The sequence below is a fragment of the Mustelus asterias genome, chromosome 11 (assembly GCF_964213995.1).
Source record: "Mustelus asterias chromosome 11, sMusAst1.hap1.1, whole genome shotgun sequence".
NCBI lineage: Eukaryota > Metazoa > Chordata > Chondrichthyes > Carcharhiniformes > Triakidae > Mustelus > Mustelus asterias.
The window spans coordinates 91945099-91962848 of NC_135811.1; the positions used below are offsets into that span (position 1 = coordinate 91945099).

The 17750-nt window shown below is 44.3% G+C and overlaps 1 protein-coding gene across 1 annotated transcript in view; it reads right to left on the reverse strand.

Annotated features, from left to right (window-relative positions):
• LOC144500665 (protein HEG homolog 1-like) overlaps positions 1 to 15443 on the reverse strand; it is a 97323-nt gene extending 81880 nt beyond the window's left edge. Inside the window, exon 1 of the mRNA XM_078223963.1 lies at positions 15134 to 15443. Coding sequence (XP_078080089.1) covers positions 15134 to 15218 — 85 coding nt within the window. The 5' untranslated portion in view covers positions 15219 to 15443. The remainder of the gene's footprint in view (positions 1 to 15133) is intronic.
• Between the last annotated feature and the right edge of the window lie 2307 nt (positions 15444 to 17750).

The window sequence follows — 17750 nt, forward strand, 5'->3', positions numbered from 1 at the left end:
TGTTTCTCAGCGATGGTGGGTGACGTGCCATTCGTTAGTGGTGGGATTCTCTGGTCCCGCTGCTGTCAATGGGATTTTTCATTGATGTTACCCCACGCCGCGAGGAAACCCGTGGTCGGGAAATTGCGCTAATGGAGGGACCGAAGAATCTGGTTGACGTTAACAGCCAGAGAATTCCAGCCTCGGTCTTGAAAGACCAGTTACCTTGAAACCGAAAGAACTCAGTGAATAATTATTGATTATGTTACACCAACCACTTTGTTGTTTTTCAAAAGAAATAATTTTCTTCAGAACCAGCACAACAGTGAATGAGCAGGCATGAAAATGGTCAACTATTCATCCGTTAAGCACCTACCCTCACCTGGGACCAAAACAAGATCTGTGATTAAACACAGTTCCTCAGTCAGAATTGGATCATGCCCAATTCGCAAAATAAAACTATAATTTTGTAACATTTTGCTCAACTATCACTGCTGTGAAAAACCTTGGGACATTTTACCAACGTTAAACACTTTATAAAATGCAGGTGGTTGTTGAAGCTTTTAATTGATTTTCAAAAGGCGGGGGATTTTTAACAGAACATGCTCAGAACAACAGTGGACATTTTTCCATGAGAATATCTGAAGCGCTTCCAGCTATTGTAGTCAGCATTGAATTTGTCATGGCAACATCAGTAATCTTTATAAAGTATTGCACCTTGAAATTTGTTCTTCAACTTTCATGTTTTCTCCATACAGTATAACTTTGAATCATATATTTTGTGTGGATCCTATGTTTAAAAGGGTCCCAAGAACATGAACGTTCCATGAACATTTCTGACAAAATGCGACAATCTGAATTCATTGAGGTGAAAGTGTTAATATGATGGAGTTTAATGTAGATAAGCATGAGGTTACCCATTTTGGCAGGAAAAAATAGAAAGGCAAATTATCTAAATGGAAAGCAGATTCAAAATGCATCTGGGCAGAGGGATCTGGGTGTCTGTGTTCATGAATCGCAGAAAGTTGGCACGCAGGTGCAGCATGTCATAAAAAAGGTAAATGGGATGTTGGCATTTATTGCAAAGGGACTGGAGTATAAAAGTAGAGAAGTGTTGTTGCAATTGTATAGGGTGTTGGTGAAGCCACATCTGAAGTACTGTGTCCAATTTTGGTCCCCTTATTTGAGAAAGGATGTTGTGGCATTGGAGGCAGTTCAGAAGAGATTCACCAGATTGATTCCGGGGATGAAAGGGTTGACGTATGAAGAGAGATTAAACAGTTTGAACTTATACTCGCCAGAGTTTAGAAGGCCGAGAGGGGATCTGATCGAGGTATATAAAATTTTAAAGGGAACCGATAAAGTAAACGGCAACCAAATGTTTCCTCTGATTGGGCAATCTAGCACAAGAGGTCACAGGTATAGGTTGAGAGGCGGTAGATTTAAAATTGAGATGAGGAGGAACTACTTCTCGCAGAGGGTGGTGAATTTGTGGAACTCGCTGCCCCATAGCGCGGTGGAGTCTGAATCGTTGAATGGTTTCAAGGAAATAGATATATTTCTAATTTAAAAAAGGATATGAGGAACAGGTGGGGAGGTGGATTTGAGACCAGGGAGAGGTCAGCCATGATCTGATTGGATGGCGGGGCAGACTGGAAGGGCTGAATTTGCCTACTCCTAATTCCCATCTTCCTATGTTCAAAACACCAACTGTGTTTTGTTCGGCTTTTTTGAGAACAAAAGACCGAAATCTTCTGGTCCTGCCTGCTGTGGGAATCAGCAAGGGCAGAATGGATAACTTGATGGACAACTAAAGGTCCAGTGACCTCAGGCAGCAACATCTGGCCCCGGGATGGGTGGGACCAGAAAATCCCGCACAAAGAACCTGTAACAATTTAAGCTATTACAATTTCTCAGCTCAGAATGATCTCAGTTCTTTGAAAACTTGAAATTAATTTAAGCTTGGAAGAATCACAAAGGGAAAAAAAAGGGAGTTTCAATACTGTGCTCACACCCAATGAATTAAACTCAAGAAGGAAAGAAATAAGCAGCATAGTTCACATCCTCAGACCATTTAAAAGCACCTCACAGCCAACGGGTGACCTTTAGAAATGCAGTCCCATTGACGAAGAGGGCAGGCAATTTTAGAATAGAATAGAATACCTACGGTGCAGAAGGAGGCCATTCGGCCCATCGAGTCTGCACTGATCACAATCCCACCCAGGCCCTATCCCTGTAACCCCACATATTTACCCTGCTAATTCCTATGACACCAAAGGGTCAATTTAGCATAGCTAATCCACCTAACCAACACATCTTCGGACTGTGGGAGGAAACCGGAGCACCTGGAGGAAACCCACAGACACGGGGAGAACATGCAAACTCCACACAGACAGTCACCTGAGGCCAGAATTGAACCCAGATCCCTGGTGCTGTGAGACAGCAGTGCTTACCACTGTGCTGACCCATTGGGAAGGGAGAAGGAGCGAAATAGGGGTACATACTGATCTTCCCATTAATGTGCATGCATCTCAAGTTACCAAAGTATGAATAAACTGGAGTACATTCAGAAAATTAAACATCAGTGCACTACGCAATAACAGTTAGATGAAAAGGCTCTAAACAAAATATTGTTTCCCTCTTCCACTGAATTACCAAGTGTCCCATAAACAACATTTACATCAGGGTTTCAATTGACATATTGTTTTGGCTAAAACCAGTTCAAATAATCTAGTCACCATTCTGCACATGTGCACAGATAAGTGAGGAAAAAAATCTCCTCAGGATCCACCAACAGTTTAACCACTTTATCCAGGGTGTTGCTGAGACACAAATCCTTAGCTCAATAACCAGCTCGTGTTCAGTTAACCGTCTTGATCGTTTAGCAGCGCAGTTTCTAAAACATGCCTCATCTCCTCTCATCCTGCTTTTCTACCAGTTGTCAGTGTCCCATGAGGGGTTCCCAAGGAGTAGGTCACATGAAATGGCAGCCCCAATGATACAACAGCATCAAGCACAACTCCTTCCAAACTCAAAATACAAGCATGAAATATAAATGCAAAGATCGTTGGCCTGGCCGCTTATAGACCCAACTTGGAAAGTCATGCTTTTTGCCATTGGGGATACCACCTCAAACTTCGTAATTTCTTTCCCAGTGCAAATCAGTTCGAAAAAAATGCTCAAAAGGATAGAAACATAGAAGATAGGAGCAGGAGGAGGCCATTTGGCCCTTCGAGCCTGCTCCTCCATTCATTACGATCACGGCTGATCATCCAACTCAATAGCCTAATCCTGCTTTTTCCCCATAACCTTTGATCCCATTCGCCCCAAGTGCTATATCCAGCCGCCTCTTGAATACATTCAATGTTTCGGCATCAACTACTTCCTGTGGGAATGAATTTCACAGGCTCACCACTCTTTGGCTGAAGAAATGTCTCCTCACCTCTGTCCTAAATGGTCTACCCCAAATCCTCAGACTGTGACCCCTGGTTCTGGACTTTCCCCACCATCGGGAATATCCTCTCAGCATCTACCCTGTCTAGTCCCGTTAGACTAATCCACAATTACCACCCACATCCTCGCAATCTACTGTGTAAATACTACAGAGAGATGCATAGAGCCTCACGGATGAGTGAGGAAACATCCCTGTATAATTTCTGAGCTTTACCGAGTTTGCCAATCTCAGCCAAAGATCATGTGTGAAGAACGCCCATTTTTGAGATGTGACACAGCACAAGATCCCAACACTACCAGGAGAAGAGTGTACTGTGTAACTACTGAACGTAATATAGCTTATTAGCTCCCCCTCTGCCCATGTCAGCATCGTGACATGTTTTGTTCCTTAACTTCTGGCCCGCTTGGAAATGTTTAGCCTGGTAACGCCGAAAGTTACTGTAAAGTTGCATCATATTTACACTATAGGCTTGAGCAACTAAGCAATTATCTAAATCGAGGACAAGGACAGCCTGTTACAACTTGAGGTGAGTCAAAGGTGTGTGTGGAAACATGAAGGACAAAAACAACAAACAGCACTACAAGAGATCAGAGCACAAGAAATGCATTTACGCTTTTTAATTTAGTTTTTGCTAAAATTATTTTATTTTTCCCCCCACTATGCCTCCAACCCACCCCCCATCTTCAACTCCCATTCCCAATGGTTTAGTTTTGCATTTCCCAGTCAAGCTTCAGAAAGTTCAAGGGGAAAATGAGACTTTTTTTTCCCCTCTAAAGAAAGGCACAGGGCCTAGGACCAAAGCAAGTTCTATTGCATTTACAGCGGGCAAGTGTGTCACATCCGTAAAGTTCCTAAAACACACAGCAGGTCTGCAAAATTTGACCACATCCTAAACGTTAATGTCATGTGAACTGACTATTCTCTTTCAGAAATAAAAACAGAAAACTCTGGAAGTACTCAGCAGCTCTGACAGCATCTGTGGAGAGCGATAGGAGAGGATTCGCCAGTCTCATCCACGGCAAAACCTGTTGCGAGCGAGAACAGAAAATTTGCCGTTTCAGCCTAAACTCCATTCACTTCCAGCGGCACTGGCAAATCCCAGCCACGAAGGAGGACGGAAGATTTTAGCCATAAAGTTAACCTCTGATGAAAGATCACCAGCCCATTACATTAACTCTGTATCGCTCTCCTGAGATGCAGCCAGACCTACTGTGTCTTTTCAGCATGCTCCACGACTGAAATAAAAAATTGCATTTATATAGCACCTTTCACAACCAGTGGACATCCCATAAGTATAATTACTGTTGTACTGTAGGAAGCATGACAGCCAATCTGTGCACAGCAAGCCCAAAAACAGCAACAAAGACAAGATGGCCTGTTTTTGTGACACAGATTGACTAATAAATATTGGCCTGGAAACCAGGGATAGCTTGACACTATCCAAGATAAAGCAGCCCGCTTGATTGGCACCACACCCAAAAACATCCACTCCCTTCACCACCGATGCTCAGTAGCAGCAGTGTGTACCATTTACAAGATGCACTGCAGCAATTCACCAAAGATCCTTAAACAGCACCTTCCAAACCCATGCCCACTTCCATCTAGAAAGTCAAGGGCAGCAGATACCTGGGAACACCACCACCTGCAAGTTCCCCTCCAAGCTACTCACCATCCTGACTTGGAAACATATCACCGTGGCTTTGCAGTCGCTGGGTCAAAATCCCAGAATTCTTTCACCAACGGCATTGTGGGTCAACGCACAGCACGTGGACTGCAGAGATTCAAGAAGGCAGCTCACCACCTCCTTCTCAAGGGCAACTAGAGATGGGCAATAAATGCTGGCGACACCCATGTTTCACAAATGAATTTTAAAAATAGCATTAGGGCTCCCTTTCTCTGATTCATCTGCACACTTGGGACATTTTCTACTTTTATTTCAGGTTTTATAGAACTGCCTCATTTATCCATACTGCATACACATGAAAGAGAGCGAGAAACGTATTACAGGAAATAAGGCATTCACTGAAGTTCAAAGTTTATAAATAGACTATATTCATGCATCCCAGATTAAGCATGTAACAGGGATCCTGACATTGTGGCAAATTGTTTCCTTCTACTCCAAATAAAGTTACTTGCTGAAGTTGCAGTTGCCATTTCTAGTATGACCTTGGTAATACATACAATGCAAGGAAACTATTAGGCAGAAGCAAATTGCCACCTAATCTGATGACTGTTAATGAACATCTTGGCTGGTGAGGTTATGATCATTCACTTTGTCTCCTTCACTTCTCCCCCATGCTCCTTGGCAAAAGTCACTGCAGATGTTTACACAGTTGCCATTAGCAAATACCTTTGGCTCGCATTTAGTGAGCAAACTGTAATGCAGTCAGAATACAAACAAGTAGTTTGAGGGATGCTATCATTGTTTTATTTATTAATGTCACAAGTAGGCTTACATTAACACTTGCAATGAAGTTGCTGTGAAAATCCCCTAGTCGCCACACTCTGGCACCTGTTCGGGTACACAGAGAGAACTTAGCATGGCCAAAGCACCTAACCTACACATCTGTGGACTGTGAAAGGAAACTGGAGCATCCGGAGGAAACCCACACAGACATGGGGAAAACGTGCAAACTCCACACAAACAAACAGTCACCCAAGCCGGGAATCGAATTCAAGTTCCTGGTGCTGTGAGGCAGCAGTGCTAACCACTGATGCACCATCAATCGAGCAAAGACTAGTTTGTATGCAAGAACAAATAGGCTTTTATTAGCAAAAGACTTGGAGCACACCTATGCCGATGAACTGGTCCAGACTGAGGCAGGGGGTGGGGAGCAGCCGCCTTTATACCTGGACCAGGGCGGGGGGGGGGGGGGGGGGGGGGGGGCTGGCAGGCATGTCACATATACAGGTAATAAGCTAACAGTGGTTTACCACAACCACCATATCACCCCAACATTGGTAGGTTTTGAGGGGAACCTCCAAGTTCCAAATAGTCCCATTTCTTTAAAATGGCTCAATTTCATTTGTTTAGTCAAAACAAGCTGGATGCTTCCCCAATTAAGAGCAGCCACTGGGTACAGTATTCATTTGAAAAATTCTGGGGATTACAATGCCTGCCAGTGACTCAAACCCACACAGAATAACTCCCACGATGGCACAGCAAATTTATCTAAATTAGTAGCTGAGAAAACATGAGAAAGTCCCCCAGGTTTCATTCCCAATCCTTGCTGAGTTTGCAGGCCTAGCCACAGGGGCAGATCTTTATCTATAACTTCTTCTCACGTACATCTTAGCCAGCCTCTGAGTGGAAAGATCCAAACGCAATCACAAAATCTGCTAACCAAGCATTAAGTAGAAAAAAAACTCTCATATCGAAACTTGTTTTTCCTGTTTAGATTACGAGGACAAACAGAAATTTGAAAAAAATATTCAGTGCCAGAGACTTGCAAATTGCTGGGATGCATAAACAGCACTTGGATCAGGGCTTAAACTGACATGTGCATCGATTCCATTGTCAGTCTGAATAGAGACCATGAAACTTGGTCCTGGCTAAAACCAGCTCTGCCAATCTCGTCATCTTTCTACAGCAAGACTGAACAGAGGATGAAAAGAATCTCCTCGGGGCTCTACCTGCAGTTCAGTGACTTTATCCAAGGATAAATCAGGGGAAAGCCCAACGCCCAATTGCCAGTTTGTATCAAGTTAGCTGTTCCGAAACTTGCCGGTAGAGGTGCCAAAATTGACCATCTCCCTTAACCTACTGAGATGACAATCAGTAAGAAAAGTACCAAGGGGTTCCCGAATTTTAAGCCCCAAATAGCAAGTGACAACTCTATCTCAACTCTGCGATATTCACAAATGCTAAAGTCCAGGAGAGGCCAGTTTAAAAATAACATGCCTTCCAGACCATGGTTTTAGCAAATCTGACAAATTGTATGTGGTCTACTGTTTGCGAGCTCGTGACAAATCAGCCCACTGATATTATGGAAACAGCTTGGCCAATATCCCCATTCCTCAATGACCACAGCTTTGTAGAATGCCATTGGGAATAGGATTACATCCCCCCATTGTAATCTGATAGCTGGCTAATTTGAAACTTCAAAGCTCACACAATAATTAGGTACTATTACTCCACCACCCCACCCCTTCCCAACCCATCTTCAGACAGAAGGGAACAGCAGGAAAATGGCCTGGGGCAATTTTAACATGCCCACATCAATCAGCATCTGAAATGTGGGAAGGCACGGCTAAAATGTTCAGTTAATCCTGGTGATTTGTTGGAACAAATGTGTCACAACTCCCTATGACTAGTCCAATAAATTAACTTGGGTGCTGCAGCCCACCACCACCTTTCAGGGCACCCAGACAATTCTACAGTGCAGAAGGAGGCCATTCGGCCCATTGAGTCTGCACAGACCACCCAGCCCCAATCCCCATGACCCCATGCATTTACCCTAGCTAGTGCTCTGACACTAAGAGGTAATTTAGCATGGCCAATCCACCTAACCATGAGGTGGACATTGATAAACCTGAGAAGGGCAATAAATACCAGTTTTACCAACAACAGTGGAAGAATTGAAAAAAAATAATGCTGTATTATAGAGGAACAAGAAACGTAGAAAATAGGAGTAGGCCATTTGGCCTTTCAACCCTGCTCTGCCATTTTACATGGTCAGGGCTGACCCGCTATCTCAATGCCATATCCTCACACTCTCCCCATAACCCCGCCCATCTTTAGAATCTAGAAATCTATTTCCTTCTTAAATATGTTCAGTGATTTGGCCTCTACAGCCTTCTGTGGTTAAGAATTCCACATGTTCACCATCCTGAGTGAAGAGGTTTCTCCTCATCTCAATCCTAAATGGCCTATCCCCTATCCTGAGGCATGTTCTAGACCCACCAACCTGAAGAAACAACATCCTTACATCCAGTCTGTCCAGCCCTGTCAGAGTTTTATACGCTTCAATTAGATCCCCTCTCATTCTTCTGAATTCCAGTAAATACAAGATGAGATTGCCTGCCAAGCAAGCATTGTGGATCACAGAAGCAACGAACGATAAAAGTGCAGAAATGCACCCGGATATACCTTGTAAGTAAGGGGGCAGCACTGGAAACAGTACAGTACAGGATTCACATCCCTTAGCAGGGGATTCCCTGAGCCAGATGATTTGGGTTCAAATTGTACCCCAGAGACTGGGGGTATAAAATCTAGCCCTGACATTTAGTGCCTGCAGCACTCCCTCAGTACTGCACTATCAGAAGTGTCAAACAAGAGGTCAAACTGAGACCCCAACAATACATTTGAGGATGACTTCAAAGATTGCATGGCATTATTTCAAAGAGGAACTGGGGTTCTCCCAGGTAATCTAGCCAACATTATGAAAACAATCTGTCCATGGTCACGTTTTTGTTTGGGAGACTTTGCTGTGCACAGCATTGACTGCCACATTCCCACGTTACAATAGTGATTACAAGTACTTTGCTGCATCTCAAGGTCATGAAAAGCATGAGATGCAAGCCTTTAATTTGCTTTGTCAGATGTTGCAAGACCTGTTATCAGGTTATACTGGGAACTACACCTGTCCAAACTTAGCTCAAATCTGACCTTCATCCGCCAAGACCTTGAAGCACAACCAAGCAAGCAGCAGTCACATTGTGTAAACACACAAATAAAACAGGCACTGAGTGCAATTCATTAAATTGGGAAGGTGAGCCCAGGAGCTTAATTGCTCTCAGTTCTGAAGTAGAAAGGCTGCTAAGCATGCATCCTTTAACTAAAATTAACTCCTGGGAGGAGATAGCTTCTTCCAATAATTGCTGCCAGCAAGTTCCTAATCTTCTGCTTAGTTAGTGGTTCCCCGCTGAGGTGCCCTGAAACCAAAGCTTCTGTCAGCAGTTTATGATTTGGAAGCTGACCTCTCTTCTATGAGATTTATATTTCCATGGAGCTATCTTGCCTAGAACAAATTGCTGTCTTTTAAAAAATGATGAACCCAAGATCCAACAGGAATTTTATGTGGATTTGAAAAGTCCTCTTTTCCAGGCCTTTTAATGCCATTACATTAGTAAGTGTGTGATCCTGTTAACAGCAGCTGTGAGTACAGCTTGCCCTCATTCTTGCACACTTTCCTTTCAGGAGTCCAATCAGTCTTTAAATCAAAAAATGCACACATTCCAAACTGATCACTGCCACTCTTCCCTTCAGATTCAAGCTAATTATTCTATAAATTAAAATGGCGCTGACATTCTTGATAAGGGACAAAGGCAAGAGATAAAAGGTCTAAGTACATAGGGAACGTACTTCCGGAGCGCTGCTCCTTCATCAGGCGAGTGCCAGTTCCTAATTCTCAAACGTAGACAGATCAATGAAGATCTACACATTGCAATTGAATTGACAGCAATACCTTTAAGTGCAACCATTCTATCACTGGCAGAGCTAATGTTTGGCAAATCGGGGGATGTACCAATTTACCTACTCTTACCCATCCCACTCTTTCAGAAACTAGAGGGCAACTTTTAAAACTACAAGCGGAGATAACCAACATGCACAATGAAAACGCAGGTTCAGTTTTCCCTAGTTTACTGTGGGACAACAGGTTCACATCCAGGATCCCACAGAAGGTATGTGGCAACCAGCTGAGATGACAAGGATTTGTTCAGAGTCAAAGTCCTAGGAAGTCCTTGTACACAAAGATGCAATGGTGACACATAACTGAGAACAAATTAGATCCATTCCAGCTCGTCGACCATCGTGCAGTCCTATTGTATCTAGGACATGATCCCAAATGCAACCAAAAATGACATCCAAGAATGACAATCCCTAGATCATTGTGAGCAATTAAAGAAATCTCCAGACAAGGGTACCCATTGCAAGATCTGGGTGTATCCCTTCTTGCTTTAGAGACTCAAATTCAATAGTTCTATGCACTTATGTAATGGTAATTAAACAGGAGTATGATTTGTAAATCGTTATATTGCTTTAGAAGAGCAGGGGGAAGTGTCTTGAAAAAGAAAGGGGCATGTTGTAACAGCATGAGATCACTAGAAGGGAAATGTGTCATGCGATCCAGTCTTTGTTTCATTTTTGCTTTCGGCAGAGCACATACACAAGCAGCTCTGATGCCTTCAAGTTTTTTTAAACCTACTTATAACTCTTCTCACATGTCTAGTATTAGTTAATAAACCCACACCATTTTTCCCAAATCCGTTATGAGCGAATGGGTACTATATCTTTTAAAGTTTATTTATTAGTGTCACAAGTAGGCTTACATTAACACTGCAATGAAGTTACTGTGAAAATCCCTGAGTCGCCAAACCCCGGCGCCTGTTTGGGTACATGATGTGGAGTTGCCGGTGTTGGACTGGAGTAAGCACTCGCCTGATGAAGCAGCGCTCTGAAAGCTTGTGCTACCAAATAAATCTGTTGGACTTTAACCTGGTGTTGTGAGACTTCTTACTGTGCTACCCCAGTCCAACGCTGGCAACTCCACATCATACATAGGGAACAAGTTTAGACTCAAGGCTGGTGAGTAGCCAGAGCCAGTATTCCCTGCAACATCCTTCTATCAGGGGTGGCACAGTGGTTGGCACTGCTGCCTCACAGCACCAGGGACGCAGGTTCAATTCCGCCTCGGATCACTGTTTGTGTGGAGTTTGTACGTTCTCCCCAAATCCACATGGGTTTCCTCCCACAGTCCAAAGATGTGCGGGTTAGGTCGATTGGTCATGCTAAATTGCCCCTTAGCATCAGGGGGATAGCAGGGTAAATACATGGGGTTATGGCAATAGAGCCTGGGTGAGATTGTTGTCGGTACAGGCGCGATGGGCTGAATGACCTCCTTCTGCAGTGTAGGGATTCTATCCCTTAGTGCAATTTTCCAAAGATAATATTTGGTGTGCAGTTACTGGCTTACAATTTCTCCCCAGTGGACACTTTTGTACACAGTCCCAGCTAGCTCAAATTATCTCCATTCACGCAGTTTGCCATTCAACTATCTTGAATCAAAGAATCTGAATTTTCTAAAAATAAAAAGTAGTGACGATTGACTGCTTCGATTACTGAGCGGTTTTAAAAAAATACTTACCTGGAAAGGATTACAGGAGGCAGAACACAGCTCCACTTAGTGTAAACATAACACTTGACTGCTCAGCTAGCCTTTAAACATTGAAATCTAAACTGTGAGATTTTCAAGCAAAGAGAATGACTGTTTTGAAACCACTAACTGGATGATGAGTCGGCCTTCCCTTACTAACAAGAATGAGCTCCTGAAGTCAGTTCTTGGTGGGCCATTCTTTAAATTTCGCTACTCGGAATCCCAAGCGAAATTTGTATTCACGGGAAATCTTTCTAATGAATCCCCGATTCAACAGAACAGACGAGAACAATTGCACCCAACATCACTATTTGATTCAGATCAAAGGTGGAAAATGTGCAGCAATTTACATAATATTAAGAATGTGAAATGAATGCCGGCCTTGCCAGCAATAACCACCTTCCATGAATGAATAAATAATAGACTAATAGAGTATCACTGCTTAAAATGGAATTAAGATTAATCTTTCCCATTTTGCCAAGGCATGGCATGAGCAACCTGAGGAAGAGTAGTGATAAACAATATATGATTGATGAAGCCAAATGCTATAATTCACCCACAACTAGAAACAGAGGGAGGACACCAATTAGTTCAGCGTGATTTACAGGTTACCTTATGTTTAGGTAACTTGGATGCATTGGGGTCTGCAGATAGTGGGCTGGCGCGGTAAGGTTAGACTGTGGACAAATGTTGGATGCATTTAAATGTCAGCAATGAGCTGCAGTGTAAATCCAGAGTCATGACCCAACCCAATCAGACTCTGGAAAGCAATGGTGAAAGACTCCCTGCATTCTGGAGCAGATAACTTCAGTGTGGCGGTAAACTAGGTTTAAAAGGAACATGCAACGAGTCACTTGCATAAACTTCAATAAGAAAAAAGTGCATTCTGTCTCTCGGCTACTGAGTAGCCTACATTTAAGATCACAATTTACAAAATACCAAAATGTTTACTTGAACTTTAGAATCATAGAATCCTTACAGTGCAGAAGAGGCCATTCAGCCCATCATGTCTCTGACAGAGTATTTTACCCAGGCCCTCTCCCTGTAATCCCACACATTTACCATGGCTAATTCCATCTAACCTGCACACCTTGGGACGCTAAGGAGCAATTTAGCATGGCCAAGTCACCTAACCCGCACATCTTTGGAGTGTGGGAGGAAACCGGAGCACCCGGGGGAAACCCACGCAGACACAGGGAGAACGTGCAAACTCAACGCCGACAGTCACCCGAGGCCCGAATTGACCCGGGTTCCTGGAGCTGCGAAGCAGCAGTGCTAATCACTGTGCCATCATGCCACCTCATTTATTTTGTACACAAGTGAGCATTCTGCACTTGAGCATAGCGTGTGACAGCAGCTTACCACATATTGTTCTCACAGATATGCATATTTTCCAGCAGGACTCATTTAATAACATTCAGCAGTAGCAGGAGTAGGTTTCACCCACTGCCTGTGGTCAAACCAGAGAGTCCAGACACAGCTCCACTGATCCAAGGCTGCCCTGATCAAACATGGGAATATGTAATCTGGACAACAATCTGCAGCCGTGCTCTACATTCACCAGTGATTACAACCATCAGACATCAAGAAAATGGGGTTAAGGCAAGGTACAAAAGATTTCAAAACACAACCGTAACCTGCTTATCCAAACAAAATGCCAATCCATCACCTTGCTCTTGACTCACTCCAAAACCTCTCGACTATTTGCTGCAAACAACCTCAGGCCCAAACAAGCTGAATACCATTGTCAGCTTGCTCCACGGGGCAGGCCAAAACCAGCAATACCTTGGGGTAGTGGGGCAGTACCTTGGAGCAGTTAAGCACCCGATGATTAATTAATTTCCCATACAAATACAGTCTAGCTTTAAAATGACAAGCTTTTGAAATATACAAGATGTATATCTGTAAAACTAACATGTTAAAGAATGCACACCTGCAGTGCACTAGAGTGTTCCAATTGTTCTCTGATCCAACCTCAAAGAAAAGTGAGTCAAATACAAGTCAACCATGACATTTGTACGTTACGCTGTAATTGCCATAGTTTCAAATCAATCTTGGCGTACTGTTAGTACCACTGGTGACCAACCAGCAGCAGTTAGCCAACAGTGAATCACAGCAGCATTGTACTCCTCCCATTTAACTAGATCAAAATTGAGACCAAGTTTAACACTATTACATATATGCACATTGGGGGACCCTCCATGTAGATGTACCATGCATGAAACTGTTGAGTGCAATAATGTCCAAGATCAGCCACAATCGTATTGAGTGGCAGAGCAGACTAGATTAGCCATATCACAGAATCCCTACAGTGCAGGAGAAGGCCATTCAGACCATCAAGCCTGCACCGACAACAATCCCACCCAGGCCCCATCCCCGTAACCCCATGTATTTACCCTACTAATCTCCCTGACACCAAGTGGCAATTTAGCATCGCCAATCAAGCTAACCTACACATCTTTTGGACAGTGGGAGGAAACCGGAGCACCTGGAAGAAACCCATGCAGACATGGGGAGAACGTGCTGACTCCGCACAGGCAGCCACCCGAGCTCCCTGGTACTGTGAGGCAGCAATGCTAACCACTGTGTCACCCCCATACGGTCTACTCCTATCGCGTGTCCTTGTGAATCAAATCAATTACACAAACACATGTACATTCATGACACTGACAGCTACAGAACTGGTGAAAAAAAATACTTGCGCGCCTTAAAAGGAACTTAATTATTCCCCATCAGAAAAGAGACTATGAGCAAAACAGGACTGAAGCACTCCTGAACTGGAGATTGGTACCAAGCCAGCAGTGACAACTGCTGGGCACAGCTTGTTAGCATTTAACAGTTCAAGTTATTTTTACACAATTGTCCGCTTGAGTTAGGAGACCCGCAGCAAGGGAGCCCTGGATGAAGCCAGGGCCATTTAAATATTCAAGAAGTGCCCCTGGCCTGATCAACAAACCAGCTTATTGACAAAAACAGAGAAAGCAGATTCTCAACATCAGGGGCAGCTCAAATCAGAAGCTGGTGGTTAATGAATTGATAAAATTATGGGGGGCGGAAAAAGAGAAGGAAAGCGGAGGGAGGGCTGTCCGGGGTCCACCATGGCAATAACAAGAGGACAGAGAAAAAAATGCTGAAAGCTCAAGACAGTGATTTATTAGGCGTCACTCCCACTTTATTGCGCATTTTTTTCCGTCTGTGTTACAGTGTTGTTGAGATAATATTCATTAAAAAAAAGAACCAAAAACAATGTTAGCAGAGATTAAAACATGTTCGAACTGGAGTTTGGACAAGAGGAGGAGGACACATCTTTTTGAGTGCCCTGGGTTATTTGAGTCACTGCACAGTTGCTATGCGAACCGCGGCGAATCATTGTAAGAAGATTAAGTGAAACTTTACGCCTGACGGATTTCTGGTTTCAGAAACCCTGGTTTCTCTGGAAGGAATATAAAAAAAATACTTTTAATTTACCACCCCCCCCCCCCCAAAATAAAAATAACTTTCTTAAAAATAAAAGTTTAGTTTTAACTCTTGCTTTTCTGCATTGCCCCCCTCTAAACAACCCCACAATAAATGGCAATGTGTGTGACAATTTGACACGACCTACCCGTGGCTGCAATGCCGCTGTTCTCAACTTGAATTGCAATGTAGCAGATAAGGTAAGTCAGTGTGACGCCGGGTATCATCGACATCCTCGCTACAATTCAGGGAGAGAAGAGGATAAAAATGTAGCAGGCTCCTTATCCAGCCCGATACTGCTGCTGCTGCTGCTGCTGTTCTCTGGTCTTCAGCGGAGTGTCGAGGCAGCTGAATGATTCTCTCTATCTGTCTCAATGAGCCGCACTCTATCTGTGTGTCTGTGTACTGAACAGGTGTTGAAGAAACTCCAGCGCTGGTCACTTTCAACAGATGTGTTGCGGTTTCAGCGCAACACAGGCTCCACCCTCACGCCGGCCCTTAAAGGCGCACCGTCTGCTCCCCGGAATGCAGAACTCCCTCTTTGACAGGAGAAATAACAATTATAATCAGCCAGCATTCATAGAATCCCTACTTTGCAGAAGGAGGTCCATCGAGTCTGCACCAACCACAATCCCACCCAGGCCCTATCCCCATAAGTTTACCCCCCCCCCCCCCAGTCCCCCCTCCCCCCTAAGGGACAATTTTAGCATGGCCCATCAACCTAACCCACACATCTTTGGACTGTGGAAGGAAATTGGAGCACTCGGAGGAAACTCACACAGACACAGGGAGAATGCACAGACTCTGCACAGATAGTAACCCAAGCTGGGAATCGGTCCCCGGCTCTGTGAGACAGTAGTGCTAACCATTGTGCCACCGTGCCGTCCCCTCGTCTCAGTACTTGATTTGATTTGATTTGAACGCGTATGCTGGCCAGCTGCTTATGGCTCTCTGAGATTTTCTATTTTCGCTCAATCTGCTTTCGTTTCTTTTTGTTTTTTATTCTCTGCAGCTCTTCTTGAGAAAGTGGTACGTCGGCGAGACCATGCAGACGCTACGACAACGGATGAATGGGCACCACGCAACAATTGCCAGGCAGGAGTGTTCCCTTCCAGTCAGGAAACACTTCAGCAGTCAAGGGCGTTCAACTTCCAATCTTCGGGTAAGCGTTCTCCAAGGTGGCCTTCAAGACACACAACAGCGCAGAATCGCTGAGCAGAAACTGATAGCCAAGATTTGAATGCATGAGGACAGCCTCAACTGGGATCTTGGGTTCATGTCACACTACATGTAATCCCCACCATTCTGCCTGGGTTTGCAAAATCCTACTAACTGTCCTGGCTTGAAACAATTCACACCTCTTTAACCTGTGATTCCCTTTCTCCATGCACACTGTTTGTACCTGTAAAGATTTGATTACCTGTAAAGACTCGCATTCCAACCATTCTTCACATTCCAATCTGTAATTATCTTGCAATTGTGTCTTTGTCTATATATGCTGTTTGTGAACCTACCCCCACTTATCTATGAAGGAGCAGCACTCAGAAAACTCATGATTCCAAATAAACCTGTTGGACTTTAACCTGGTGTTGTGAGACTTCTTACTGTGCCCACCCCAGTCCAACGCCGGCATCTCCACATCATGATTTGTTATTGACATATGTATTAATGTACAGTGAAACATATTGGCCAGAACGCTACCACCTCGTCCACCACAGAATCGACGTGGGCGAGGGTCCGACAACAGAAATCCCCTTTGACATCGGGAGGGAATTTCCGGTCTCGCCCAAGTGATGCTGTAAAATCCTGCCCATTGTTTCTTGCGCGCTATACAGACAAAGCACACCGTTCATAGAGAAGGAAAGGAGAGGGTGCAGAATATAGTGTTACAGTATCCTATTGCTTCCCTTGTCTGCAGATTTTGCATCTTCCTACACAAGAGGAGGTTTAGAACCAGCATCTAAGACGTGTCGTCACATAGCATCCCTACAGTGCAGAAGGAGGCCATTCGGCCCATCGAGCCTGCACCGCCAACGATCCCACCCAGGTCCTATCCCTGTAATCTCATGTATTTACCCTGCTAGTCCCCCTGACACTAAGGGCAATGTAACATGGCCAATCCCCCTAAGCTACATATCTTGGGACACTATGGGGCAATTTAGCATGGCCAATCCACCTAACTTGCACATCTTTGGAGTGTGAGAGGAAACTGGAGCACCCGGAGGAAACCTACGGAGATACGGTGAGAACGTGCAAACTCCACACACTCACCCAAGGCCGCAATCTCTGGCGCTGTGAGGCAGCAGTGCTAACCACTATGCCACCATGCCGCCCATAGAATTATAGAATCCCTACAGTGCAGAAAGCTGCCATTTGACCCATCAAGTCTGCACCAACTCTCTCTGACAGAATACCTTATCTAGGTCCTTTTCCCCCACCCTATCCCATTGGGTGAGAGAATGCGAATGAGCGATATAGTTTGAGAGATACAGGATGAGAGATATAGGCCGGAATTCTCCGACCTCGCCTGTGGCTGGGATTCTCCAGTCCCGTTGCTGTGAATGGAGATTTGGCTGAGCACCAAATTCTCCATTCTCGCTGGCAATGGTGCGAGGCTGGACAATTCCGGCCATTGACTGAGAGATATAATAAACCTATCTGCAAAGCACACCAATCATTCAGTGCAGGATTTACAGCTTAAACCAACTGTGCTGTGAGAACCTCTGACTTAAAATGCCGCCTTTACAACCATCATCTATTATTGT